Genomic DNA, 14,066 nt, shown 5'->3' with positions numbered 1-14,066 from the left:
CCCGCGGGGCAGGGCCGGCCCCGCCGCCCGGGGCTGCCCCGATCCCGCCCCCGCCGCCGCGGGGCCCCGCCCGCCGCCGCCATCTTTGTTGATGTGTCAGCGCGCTGGGCCGGGCGGCCGGCGGGGAGTGGGATCGCACTGTGCCAGCCATGGCTGTGCTGCCGCCGCTGCTCCTGCTGCCCGTGTAGCGACCGGGTGAGGGCCGAGCCGCAGCAAGGGCGGACGGGCGAGTGGGTGGGTGCGTGCTCGGAGCCGGCGCCTTGGCAGTGCCGGCGTCTCCAAGCCGCTCGGGCACTGCCGGGCTCCTCGAGGGGCCGGCGCGGAACGGCCGAGGGCGCTGGACGGGACGGGCCGGGCCGGCGCTGCCCGGCGGGCTCGGGAGGGGCGGCGGGGCCGCTGATCCGCTTCACTGTCAGCGCAGATAAACCCTGGGGGCCGCGGGGGCGGGGGAAGGACGGGCGGGAGGCAGAATCCCCGGTGGCGAGGGGCTCTCCCTGTGCCCGTGGCGGCGCTGGGCTGGCAGGGGTCGCGCCGGGGCCGCGGGCGAGGCGCAGGAGGAGGGAGCGGGGTGACAGCAGGGCCGGGGCTGAGCTCCTGCCATCGCAACACCTGCCCGGGCCGGACCTCCGAGCGGGGAGCGCAGGCTCCTGGGCTGGCTCGCAGTCCCTTTGTTTCTGTACAGCTTTCTTTCCCTTGGTGTTAATTACGTTGTGCTGTTCCATTGACTGCGTGTTGATTTTCTGTATGGGTAAATAATTAGATAGCGAAGCCCAGCAGCTGTTATGAAGGTTATTTTTTAGAGCCGGCTGCGTTGTTGCGGTAGGATACGTGTCCTTGTTTTTGCAGATGGTATTTGTAAAAGCTGCCTGCCCTTGTAGGTTTGAAAGAAGGACTTCAGCAAAATGATTGTGATGTAGGCTCACAGATTTTGGCTCTTGTCCCGGAAAATAGTCTGCACAGGTGAGTCTGATACATGTATACTTCCAGCGAGACTGCGTGCAGACCAAATGAGGATTTCTTAGGGAATTGAAATGTGTGAAGATGAGAAGTATGGCATTCCAGCTTTAGTGCTGCTTTGCTTTATCTTATTGCTTTTCAGAAGTTAAAATGTTGCAAGCAGAATACACTAAAAATCCAGGTATGGCTCCTACCCCAGTATGTTTTGTTGTATAAGGAAATGATTGAAACTGTGAGCCACAGCTGTGTTTCTCTAATGTAATCACTGGCTGCACTGAATGCTTATGTTGCACTTGACTTTAGAGAGGAGATGGTTAAGCTCTGGAGATATGAGAAACTGAATGTATGAAGATATTTCAGGAGGGTGTTAGGCGAGTTTTGAAATGTCATTTGTTTTCTTTTAAATAAAGAGCTAGTTGTATATTGGCTTGAGCCCTTTCTGAAAATCTTCAGTCATCTGTTCTTTTCTGGTTTTAAAACAGTATTTTTCTGTCATTTTATAAGATTTGATTTGGGCTTGTTGACAGATGTTTGTTGGTATTGTGAGGTTCACTGTTTCAAACTGTTGAGGAAAGGACTGAAGAACCACATACCGAGAGTAGTTAATTTGATTCTAATTAGCAGCTCTGTTGCTTAATGCTATATGAAGCTAATGCTGAACTTCCTGAAGCTAGCTTTTAAAAGAGCTATGAAAAACAGAAAGGCAATGTTTTCCTGGATTTAATTGTGTTATTAAGCATGTTAAATTTGTAGATGTGGGGTCCAGGAAGCAATATCCTTTACTTAGTTCTGGGCTGAATTGTTCTGAGCTGCTTTTCCAGTTGCCAAAGACAGTATTGGATAGCCTCCTGGATAATACTTACCTCCAAGTCAGAGTCCAAGACCTGCTGCCTCAAATTGAGCATGGAAAAAAACTCATCAGAAAGAAATCAATGTCAAAATAGAGGGGAAAATCATGACCCTAATTTCAAGAAGTACATGGAATACTGATACTATAACAATATTGTCTATAATACTACAGTCTTCTGTAGAGCTCACAGTTCACATTTTCACATGCTAAAGGATTGAAGTGTTTACTTATTTGTTTTCAGGGATACTGGAGAAACTCTAGGAAAGTCAGGTTTGAAAACAGTAGAACTCTGCTGTCCCCCCAAATGGTGTTTTTCAGTATGTAGTGACCATACAGATAGTAGTAATTCCATGGCTGGAATTTTACTGCTTTTGGCATATTCTGGAAACATTTGAAAAGAGCCATTGGAAGTGAACTTGCTGCAATCTCCAGTGCCAAATATGCCAAGATCCATATCTTACCAGTGCCATGACACTACAGGTTTGTAAGAAGGTCTGTCAGAGCTCTGGCTTCTGTAGTGTGAGCAAGAGTTATGGCTCTGTTAGAGGTGTGGAAGAGCTGTCATAGAATGTGTGCTTTCTCCAGCTTGTGTATTCAGTCGTAAATTTGATTTCTTCCCCTCCCTGAAGACATTCTTCTTTGCACAGGTGATGTTATCAGTGTCAGAAGGTGAATGAAAACAGGGTTCTGGTGAGGACAGAGCTGCTCCTGGCCTTGTTGTAAGCAGAACTTAAGGCAGGGTGCTAAAACCTGAAAGGTGACAGTAGCGCTGTTGCTGGCACTGAATTAATTGGTTGCTGAAGTAGAGACTCATTTTACTGACTTGGGGCAGTAAGAATTGTTCTGTGCTGAAGACAGAAGATTGCAAACCCTGAAGTATCCAAGCCTCATGTGATATTCACAGTAAAAGGATGCTGTTGCTAGGGTGTTGTTTTCCTCTGATACATAAGCTTCCAATGTTGGGGCTCCTATGACAAAGGATAACTCTCTCAAGGTGTACCCCATGACTTGTGTTATGATGGGAGCAAATCCAGCCTCACCTGTTAAACCTTAACTGATGAACTTTATTTTGGAGTTGTTAACTCCAGACCTGGAGTTAATATGACCATAATATTAACCCTGTGCATGAGTTTTATAGAAAACCTGGTGCTGCCTTGAAGGAATTGTACATTTCTGTTCAACTATCTAACTTGTGATGAAAGCAAAGGAAAGCAAATACAAAGTTTGAGTAAACCTTGTCTTCTAAAGTACTTGTCTTGTGTTCAAAGAATTGATAGAAATGCTGAGCTTTGCACCTTGGCACTGCCATTTGTGTTTAATGAAGTCACATTGAAAACCTGAGAAGAGTAATTGAGTTGAAGTGTTAAACTGATAAAAGCAAGGAAATCCTGCAAGTACCGCTGTGTATATTCACTGTTCCACTCCTTCCCTTCAAGCACATGCATCAAAGCAGGGCTTTGTGTGAGTTGAGTCAGAAGCTGTGTCAAGTTCTGCCTGGCTGGAGGACTCAGTGTCCCAGTGTACAGACAGCTTTTCTATTTCTATTTGATCTTGAGCAAAAGTGAATTAATATTGGGACACCTAGTGTGGGTGGGACTCTGGTATGTTCCTTTTGCTTCCTGTATGTGCTGTCTGTAAATACAGGATGGCTGGGAATGGGCACCCTTTTTTTTGTATGGAGTACAAGCAGGGGTGCTCAGCATCATCTCTTCTTCAGCTTAAGAATTCTGTCTCTTTCTTAGCCTGTGTGATGCTTTCCAGTCCAGTTCATCTCCTTTTAGTGTGTTTCATAACTTGTGTGACTTGCTGCTCTGATTAGTGTTGGATGTGGAATTATAAGCAAATATATAAACCTGAAGCTAGGAGGAGTTTGAAATTCACCTCACATTAGATGATATAAATTATTTGGTTTTTTAGATCTTTTTACCTCAGTCCCTTTCAATTTAGTTCAAGCCTTTGTTTTGTGTCTCTACACAGCTGCTATACAGTAGAGCTGCATTTTGTACCTTATGTAAACCAGAACTTTAGCAGAATCCTCTTTTCTTACACAAACTTCATTTGAAAACAGAGTTGTCTCTAGTTGAGCCTCCCTGTTTTGCAGTGTTACCTGGTGATGTAATGCTTAGTCTGAGAAAACCATTGTGACAGAGTTCTTGTGAAAGATACCATGCAAAACACAGGTAAGCTGGGGATTGACTGGAAACAATAGGAAAGTGTGTTTGGCTGATCACTGTGTTGACTAGTAGACAGTAGCTATGGAAAAAGTAGCCTTAGGAAAAAGAAACCAAAAACTTCATCTAACAACTGAAGTAAAAAGGTGGAGTCAGCCTGTCCAGATTAGTTTAGGTAACAGTATTATTAGGATTACAGTGAGCTAAAACAAGCTATAAAATTTCTCTTCAATTTTATTTTTAGTCTTACTGTCATGTAAAATTCTTACCAATAGTTCTCGTGCAATGACAAGTTGGCACTGACTTGGAAAAGCATTTTAGTTTGCTTAAGTAATGATTATTGTGTAATAAAGATGTGAAAAGTTCTCGAAGAGAGGCATTTTGGGTTTTGCAATGAACAACACAACTGTAAGAAGCTAGAAATGCTTTCATACCCCAGAATTATTCTTTAGCAATCTTGTTGGGTTGCCATTATACACGTGGTAGCACATAAACTGTCCAACAGGTTCATCTCTTACCTAAGTGTAATAGATTGGAAATTGAATTAAAATGGCAACTAATTCTAACAGTTGTCTGGCTGTTAATGATTACTTTAATATCTTTGGCTTAGGAAAATGTCTGTAAAGATAATAGAAAGTACTTTATTTTTCTGTTGTGATTCATCTAAGATTGTGTTTCTAATGGAATATTTTATAGCATGATAGCTAAAGGAGACAGAGAGACCTTTGTGGAGCAAACTGTTCAGGCAAGTTTTGTTCTTTCCAATAAATGCTGGGCACTTGTGAAGCTTTTTTACATTGGGTTACAGGTTGCTTCATATGTTTGTGACTTGTCAAAAAAACTCTACAAATCATTGTTATTCTGTTCAGTATTCTTCAGCCAATAAATCCTGGTTAAGTCTTTGAAATACAAAGTCCATCTCTGGTGTTAGACTGGATTATACTGCATCTCACATTAACTCTTGAATTTGCAGTTGAACTGGTAAAGCACTTGTACTCTCTTTTTGTTGCTCAGGAACCTGCAAGAGGGAAGTGAGTCTGTAACTGAGCTGTGCAAATGGTGCTCATGTGCAGCTTTTGCTTTAAGTGGGGTCTTCTGATGAGCATCAGAGCTTTATCATGAAAGTCTTTTGAGTGTTGACATTTCAGTCATATGTCACTTCATTTCATGGGTGCATGAGTGGAAATGTAAGACAGTATAAAAATTCTCTTCAGCAGAACTTTTAGTCTGTACTGCAGTGATTGGGAAAAGAACCAACCTGTTATTGCACTATAAATGATAAATGTGCTTTTGGTAAAGTTATCTATTTATCTTTGCTTCATGAGCTTCAGTAGCTGCTTACACGAAGAGAGGTGCTTCCAAGATGGGATTCTTGAGTGTAATGAACCATGTACAAAAGTCAATCTGTGGATTGGAATTTAATATTATGTATTCTTTAATGTGAATGAGTAGGAGGCAGAGTAGTTTAAATGGTGGCATATGTATTGATCCTGAGTTGGCATGTACACTAGATTCCTTTTTTAAAATCATGGTTATTGTTGAATAAGAACTTCCAAGGGTTAAATGTAAAACTGCTATTTTAGGATAGGTTTAGGGCATTGCTGATCCTTATAAGAATTTTTGAAAGTCTTGTCAGAAAAAAGGTATGTTTTGAAACAGTGCTCAGTATTACTGAATAAAAGGCTTGCATGTGAAGTAAATGTTAGATTCCATTCCAGCAGAAAGAGCTGAAGTCTCAGCTCACCTCCAAGTCGTTGATAAGATGAGAACTACTTGTGCTCAGTGCTTTTGCAGGTCAAGACACAGAACACTGTAAGACAGTGGATGTTTTATTTGTAGCTGAGTCCAGTGCATGGGTGTGTCTGGGCAGGCTGCTGAGAGCTTTAACTCTGGAGAGCTGGAGTAATGGGAGAGTGATTTACAATGTGACTTGAGGTGTAAGTGTGAATCTTCAAAACAGCTGTAAAATACACATAACTTCCTCTTGCAAATTCACATGACTGCATTTTAATTTGCTGTTGGGTGATACCGGAAAAAAAAAAGTCAGTATTTTCTTTGCAGTTAAAATTTTATGAGGATAATGCTTTTCATTGTAAAAAAAAAATATAAATCTGTCTTCCAGACCTCCCAGTTCTAGATTTAGCTGGTAGTTGGGAGTTTTTAGTAGTCTTTTGGTGTGTATCTTGTTTTTTTTAACCTCTATTATTTTCTTATTAGATAATCTTTGAAAGATTGTACAGCTAAGTTAAAATTAAGTATGTCTTTTTTCAGGTATCACACATATCAATGAACAGGGCTCTTGATTGCAGGGCTGTTAGAAAGCCAGAGTACTAAAAGTGAACAGTTCCTGGTATCTCTTCAGACCAGCTACAGTTTCAGGTGCTTCAGTGCTCTGCTTTGGTTTCTGAAGTATTGCAGGTGAACAAACAGGGCAGTCATTGTGAAAGCATTACATTTCTACCTGGTTGAGCTGGGGTGTAGAATTTTCTGTTCATCTAGTACTGGGCTCTGCAGAGAGAAACCCCACAACTTTCTATATCAGTAGGCAGGCTGTATGTCTGCTTTCCTAAATTCAGTTTTGCCAAAACTGGAATGATTCATAGATGTCTGCATCCAGCACCTTCAGTATCAAAATGGAGCTATTTTTACCCTTCTTGCTCCCACAACATTGGGATCAGCTGGCAAACAAAAATCTCTGCAAACCCACAAACAGGCATTTTTGGTTGAATTGGAGAGAAGGATGCAGAAGAGCAGAGCTGTTTGTAAAATCAGTTAGGATGTGTTACAGAGAGCAGTAACAGTGCCTGGGACTGACAGCTGGTTATTTCAGCTATGTGTTGCTGCCACTCTTCTGGGATGGTACTAGGGAAAAGAAGTCATTATTAGCTCTCACTGGGGAGCCTGAGCATGTTAAGAATAAACCCCTTTTCTAGCTGTCTCCATAAGAAACTCTCCAAAGGACAAGCATCCCATCTCCTGGTTGCTGCCACTGGACACTAAACCAGAGTTCAGGAACCAGAGCCAATATGGAAGGGTAGTGGAAGGATATAGGGGAAGGAGGGTGAGTGTTACAGAGCATTTGAAGAGACTACTGCTTAAGGATGTTTGCTTGGATTTTTATGATGAATTTCCAGTGGAACTTTTCTTCAGAATGTGCCATCTTGGAAAAGAAAATAAGGAGTAACAGCAGGAATTATGTGAATTATCATCCAGTTCTTGAGAAAGAACCAGGAAGTACAGATCACAAATTACAGCATGAAGAGAATTGCTCTGAAGCAATTTCAAGGCCTTTATTTTCTAGTTAGGTTTTTCATGTAAATATGTGGACTTTGTTTAGAGGTGTGCTGTGATTCCTTGGCAAGTTTACAGTACACAGTGCAGTGACATCAGAATAAGAGCAGTAAGGACTTCTGGGAACTTGGGGTGCTTGTGTTGGTGTCACCAGATTTTCCTGTCACTGAGCTGCTTGCCAGGCCCTGTCATGGTACTTAGGACAGTGCTGAGTGTTGGAGTCATCTGCCTGTGACTGCTGGAGCACTGCATCACTCCTTTCCTTGTCCCCCACCTGCTCTCTGAAATGCATCACAACTCTGTGGCAGTTCTGACTATTTTGAGACTTTAGTCCATTACTACAGGAAATTTGAGTACTCTGCTGTGACTGATGTGAAATAGAAAGATGAAAGCTACCTTGTACTTCTGTTTAAAAATGAGCTTATTTCATATCCTATCAAACCTGTCTGGATGCTTTTTACGTATCCAGTGGTAAACAGCAAATATGATCTGAGCTGGAGTGAGAAATGATTTTTCACAGTTTTGTGGGTTGCATGTGTATTTTTTGGAGAGTAGATGATTCCTGAGCACAGCCAGGCATGGAAAACATCTGCCCAAAGATGATGCAAAACCCTTTCTTGTTGAAAGGAGCTAAAAGAATTGACTGCTACTGGCCATTATATTATGTAATGTGTAGTTGAATGTGTCTGGTGTCCAGTAAACTGTATTTGCTGTATTAAGTTTTTATTACTCCTCTTTCAGAAGGTTTTCTGCCTGAGAGTCACTTGGCTCAATGCTCTTCACTTTCATTTCAAGCCTGGGTTGAACAAGGTTTTGTATATGCACATACTTGTCTGTGAAGCATTATTCCTTCCTGCCCTTTTTTGCTCCTCTCTCTGCAGTATTTTTAGGCATTGAGGTGTAAGTAATTTTTTTTTTCTCTTTAAGCAGTGATTTTTGTTTCTCAGGACCTTGACCTTAAATTTGCTTACAGAACCACCCCAGGCACACATTTCTGTCATTCTTTAATCTGTTTGTTGTAAAGAACCCCATTGTGATAGTTACTAGGTGACAAGGCACACTTTCTTTTTTTCCCTTGTTTTTAGTGAAGTCTTCTAGGCAGCCACACCTCAGTGAAAGATTCCTACAGTTAGCATTTGATGTGGTTCTTCAGCTGTCATCTCACTTGTGTTTTGAAATTGGCTGAAACAAAGTATTTTTCCTCTTTCTTGACTATTTACAACATAAGTATTGAGAGTTTGGGTCAAATTCTCCTCATTTTATGAAATTAAATTCCAGCATTAGTAGTGCATGTGCTTAGGAAAAGACCTTTGTAGGCAGGGACTTAAAAGAATCACATTTGCATTCAGTAAGAAGATTGAAAAGACAAGCAGTTTGAAATGGCATAATATTGAATTAAAACAGACCAGAACCTTGCCTGTACTCATTGGATAGCAGGCTGGAGCTGGGAAAGGTGGTGTTCTAGTCAGAATTAGCAGTGCTGCCATGGTAGGAGGGATTTCCAACCAGTACAGTGGATGAACAGCCAAGGGACGAGGGTGCCAGCAGCTTCCCTAAAAAGTTAGGAGTGTAAGCAGAGGAAAGGGGAGGTCTGAGTGTTACAGAAACTGCTTTTCTCTGTGCCAGTGCATGGACTCAGAAGTGAGAATTTGCTGTTACAGCATGAGCTTCTCCAGACTGCTGCTGAAGGTAGCTACAGGAAATTTATTTCTTCCTTTAGTTGGCATGTTACAGGAGTGTGTATTGAGATTTTTGATGTTCTCCCAGGATAATCAATACTTATAGTGTGTCAGATACTTCTTTGAAGAGCTTAATTGACTCATTGTTGTATTTGTTCTTCTTATTTGATTAGCGACATTTCTGTTGTGTAACAAAGTGAAATAAAAAATGCTATTTCCTGAGTCTTTGCATTCACTGCCATACCTGGGAGACATTTGTATTCAAAAGTTGGTGTGCTGTTCACGTGCTCCTTTGGCAGGCTCTCTGCTCCCTGCCTCTGATTCCAGTCAGCTGTGCTATCAGCAATTTAGCAGATAAGCACATCTTAGTTTAAGTAGTGTGATAAATGGCTGTAATCCTTACCAGTACCAGCCTTTAATGTTGTGTGTGCTGTGCCAGCTATTTAACTACTTACTTATTTTAGATGTTACTCTGGAACTTGGAGATCATCTGTGCTGGTGCAGGTTTAAGCTTAGTTTTGTGAATAATGATGAAAAGTATGTATGCTCTCTGCATCTTTGAAGGACACATCTGTGATGAGAAACAACAGTGGCTGTTTAAAGAAAAGGCAGTTTTGGCTTTGACGGGTACAACTTGCCTGTGTTCTGATTTGTAGGGAGGTGTTTTGCATACGTGGCTGAGCTGTGCTCCTGTTCCTCATTCCTGGATCTGAACTGATGTAATTCCACTTGCATTTGTGTCACGGCACTGGGGGAGAGCACAGCCAGCTGCCTCCTCTGCTGTGGGACAGGAGTATGGGGAGGATGTGTGGAGTGTCAGACTAATTGGGAGCTGTAAAACAGAGGACAGCTGGTCAGACCAGTTACACAGAGTCCTGTCACAGCTGCAGAGTGTCACAGGGCAGTGACAGAGCTTTTCTCCTGCTGCCCTGGATGGATGGCAGTCATTCATGGCATGTGGGCAAGCAGGCTTGGGTTGGGCCACTCTGGGTGCTGCCCTGAGAAGGTCCTGTGGCCCAGGCAGCAGAAGGGACTCAGACTTCAGGGTGAGACAAGCATCACACTTCTGCCCTGCTGTAAAGATGATGGTCAGGCCTAGGGAAGGAGCAGAGCAGGTGGTTGAAGGTAGAAGCTTTGCAAAACAGTGGAAGAATCCAGCACTTTGCTGTCACTCAACACACTATGCTTGTTTGATGTTTAAACATATCATTACATAAGCCAGTTCACTTCTTCAGTCAAGATTTGTCTTTTCTGATTGTTTTTGCTGCCTTCTGAAGACATCATAAGAGCCACTAAACTATTTTGTTTCTTTAATGCAGTATACATAACCTTAGTACATCCCTGATTTTGAAAAGGTAATTTTAGTAGGATATTAGATGGATATTAAACCTGGGAAGGTGTGGATCTCCTATCAGGTGGTGTCCAAATACTGTCTGGAGCTTGATGGATTTGTGTATTTGATGTGAAACAGTCAAATATTAGCATGTTTCATCTCAACTGGCTGCTGCTAGACTGAAGGATTCTTGTGCCACACCAAATGTTTTGCTTACAAATCAAGAGCCTTTTCTCCAGGGACATCACTGCAGTTTTCTGTCTCTGGCATTATATAGGAAGTAGCTGTTATATTCAGTTGCCTGAGGTAGGCAGAACAAACTTTGAATATTCAGGAGGTATTTGAATGTCAGTATGAATTTGCATGGACAGCTGCTCCACGTGAATTCTTTGTCTGCACGTTTCTGGTGTGAAAATAAACTGTGATCCTGTGATCAATTATTTAATTTCTGTTTAAGAGTTAGTAATTAGAAGGTAAAAGCTAATATTATTCATTGACAGTAGGGGGGAAAAAATCTATTTATGTCATACATAGGTTCAGATAGGTGCAGGTATATTTGGGCAGATAAGGCTAAATCCAGTGTATTGGAATCATAGAGACTGTGAACATAATGTAGTAAATTATATTCTAGGTACCACTGAAAATTAAAGTACAGCTGCAGGGAACACTAAATCATCATAATTTACTTTTCATGCTTTAACTGATTTGTATAGTTATTACTCAAATTCCTCATGTGTTTGATATAAAACCTACACTTTAGTTATGATTAATAATAACTAAGTTATTTGGATATGGAGTCAGTGGCTCTTTTTTTCTGTGACTGAGTAGTGCAAATAATTGTATTTCTGATTCCACATAGATTAGTCTTTGTAATGCTAATTCACAGTATTATTTACAGAAGGAAGTAACACAATAAAAAGAAAACTGAGTGACCTTCCTAATGTGCTATTTAACAGGGCTGTATTTTTCACTTGTTGCTTCCATCTGGAGATAAATACCCTCCAGCTTGCTGACTGGACTGGAAATTTTATGTGTAACAACCAACATGGAAGTTCATGTATCCAATTTTACCACTCCCTTTCTTGTGGTAAAGGTGAACTGCAGCAGCTGGGCAGTCACAAGCAGGTTTCAGGCAGTAGTACATCAAACAACTGCACATTTTGGGATGTTCTGTAATGCTTCAGAAGTACCTTAAAAAAGGCTTAAAACAAAGTAAAAAAAAAACCCTCTGATCATTCCAGAGAAAGCATCATCAGGAACTTTGACTAGAGTAACTTACTAGAGAAAAAACCAGTTCCTCAGCTTTACGCTAATAGAGTATCTTTTTCAGCTGAGTGTGAAGTGGATTATAAACTTCTTTTGACAAGAGGGAACAGATACTCGCAGGTGAATTTTTCTTCTGTCTTAACTGCATAATTGGCAAATTATCTTGTGATTAGTGATTGTTTAAAGTGCACTAGTCTGAAAGCATTGGTTTTAAACAGCATTTTAATTAGGTAGGAACTAATGTGTTCTGCAGCTATCAAATTAAATACTTTTTCTTGTAGTTATGTTCACTTTTACTTTCATATTGAGACTGTCAGTTGAGTTTGTTTTGTTTGAGAATAATAATAGTACATTGTGAACTTTCATTACTAGCAGAAGTTATCAAAGGATAGGTGGGTACCAAAAGAGCATTTGTTTGGACTGCATGAACCAAGCAGTGAGATTTGCTGGTTCCAGTGTTGACCTGAACATAAATCTTTTGAAGCAAAGGGTAATGAAAAGTTTGCCTTGTTTATAAATAGCCTAAATTTCCAGTGTAGGAGGATACGGTTGCATATAAAAGTTAGGACTGCTGTAATTAATTTCTCCTAATGGAAATTAGGGCTTCCTGTGCTTGCTAAAAATGCTGGGAGTCTTTTCAGATACTGGACCATCTGAGATTCCTGAAAAAGTATTATAAGTCAAAAAGTATTATACTCAGGCTCTTCCATAATTATTCTGGCTATTTGGTTCCCACTATGGTGTCCTTCTAGAGAGCTTCTACTGAGCTTTTCAAGTCCTTGCTGTGAAAGCTCCTGTTTGACAGAGTAGATCTGCCACAGCCCATCTGTGCTCTTCCACAGGGGATTTTGGTTGCTTGAAAACAGATGGGAAAAGAGAATCTCACCCCATCCTCCCCCAGCCCCTTCCCTTAGTTTCCTGGGTGCAGATGCATTTTACTGTGTGGATGCTCAGTGAGGACAGGACTCTGAGGAAATTGGGTATTCTGGCTGGACCAGGGAGTCACCCTGTGTTGTAAAAATGGATAAATCAAGACATGTTGTTGCTTTCAAATCATGTATAGGGAAGTAAAAGCTGTAAGACCCTGGGTGCTTAATATCTTTAGGTTATTTATTGTCATGAAGTATTTTTAGAAGTGATTACTTGGAATTTTTGTGGATTTAAATGGTAGAATTATTAATTCTAAGAAGTTCTGCTTTTTTCTTACCTTGGCATTTACTATCTCTCTGCTTCATGTTCACTATCCCTCATTTCTCACCTTCTCTTAGGAAAAAATGTATCGGAGCATTTACTTAAAGGTTGGGCTGAAAGATCAACAAACTCTGTATAATATGTATCTAAATATTCTTCCACTTAGAATTTTACTTTCTAGTAGTCTTTATTCCCCCTATCTCAATCTATTTTGATATTGTATATAACATGTTGTAATATGAATTCTCCATCTAGATTTCCAAAGGAAGATTATGGAGGAACATTTACCAGAAATGCAGAGCACACTGGAGCCAGTCAATCCGTCAGATGATGCCTCCTGCAAGTCCCCAGAAAAAGAAAAGGCTGATGAAACACCTGGGGTGGAGGAATGCCCAAGCACCAGTTGCACTGGAGGTGATGCTGCTCTCTTGGAGAGGGAATTGAGTTCCTTGTCCCCGGATCAGGATGGCACCAGCAGCAGTGGGGCCCCAGCAGAAGGACAGCAGCAGTGTGGAGGGACAGACTCCTCTGCCAATGCCTGCTGTGAAACAAAGGCAGAGGGCTCCACAAAACCAGAACATCTACCTAGTGAAGAACTTGAACAACTCGATCCAAAAACTAACCAGACAGAACAATCATTAATGGAAATATTACAGGATCTAAGGGAGGAGTCTGACTTTGTGAAAAAATCAAGTGATAAAATCTATTCAGAAAGCCCCTATGACACAGACTGCACAAAGAAACTTATTTCCACAATACATCAGACTTCCTCACAGGAGGATTTGCTAAAGGAAATAGAGTCTGAACTCTTATCCACAGATTTTTCAAAAGAACCAAAGCTCCCCAATGGTGTGCAGAAGGGTGAACATGCCTTGGCTATGTTTGAAAAATGTGTACAAGATAAATACCTACAGCAAGAACAAACTATTTCAAAGTGAGTATTTGAGTATGTGCTTCACAGTTGGAGGTGTGTGCTGAACAATTTTGGCTGCATGTTGTGTGCACCTGCATGCAACATTTTGGTATGAAGCAAGTTGTCTTGAGTTGGTATGGGGATAATTAATGAGTTTTTTTTTAATTGTTTTTAAGCAAGGAATAATTTTTACTTGTGGCATGTACTTGTAAATAAAATTGTGTGCCTAGATGTCTGAATTCTTGCAGGATTTGGCAGGAACTGAATAGCCAACTGTGTCATTGAATAGCTTGCCAATGTCTAGAATTACTTAAATACTGCAGCAGTAATGGTGATTTAAAAATAGTCCAGGATTCATTCAGTCCATATGTGTCTGTGGAGAAATGAATCTTTGAAAGTACTAACTCCCACAATG

The 14,066-nt window shown here is 41.2% G+C and overlaps 1 protein-coding gene across 2 annotated transcripts in view; it reads left to right on the top strand.

The window, feature by feature from the left end:
* The first annotated feature begins 35 nt into the window (after positions 1-35).
* The window catches only part of CCDC186 (coiled-coil domain containing 186), a 31,261-nt gene continuing 17,230 nt past the window's right edge, over positions 36-14,066 (top strand). Inside the window, exons 1-3 of one of the 2 annotated variants that reach the window (XM_014275717.3) lie at positions 46-195; positions 879-960; positions 12,994-13,672. In XM_014275717.3, the coding sequence (XP_014131192.2) occupies positions 13,011-13,672 (662 nt within the window). In that variant the 5' untranslated portion in view covers positions 46-195; positions 879-960; positions 12,994-13,010. Of the gene's footprint in view, positions 196-878; positions 961-12,993; positions 13,673-14,066 lie in introns of both variants that reach the window. The other variant, XM_005481084.4, reaches the window with a different exon arrangement.

Source organism: Zonotrichia albicollis, chromosome 7 (genome assembly GCF_047830755.1).
Source record: "Zonotrichia albicollis isolate bZonAlb1 chromosome 7, bZonAlb1.hap1, whole genome shotgun sequence".
Taxonomy (NCBI): Eukaryota; Metazoa; Chordata; class Aves; order Passeriformes; family Passerellidae; genus Zonotrichia; species Zonotrichia albicollis.
The sequence above is the reverse complement of the archived record's forward strand: the minus strand, read 5'-3'. Positions and strand labels throughout refer to the sequence as shown.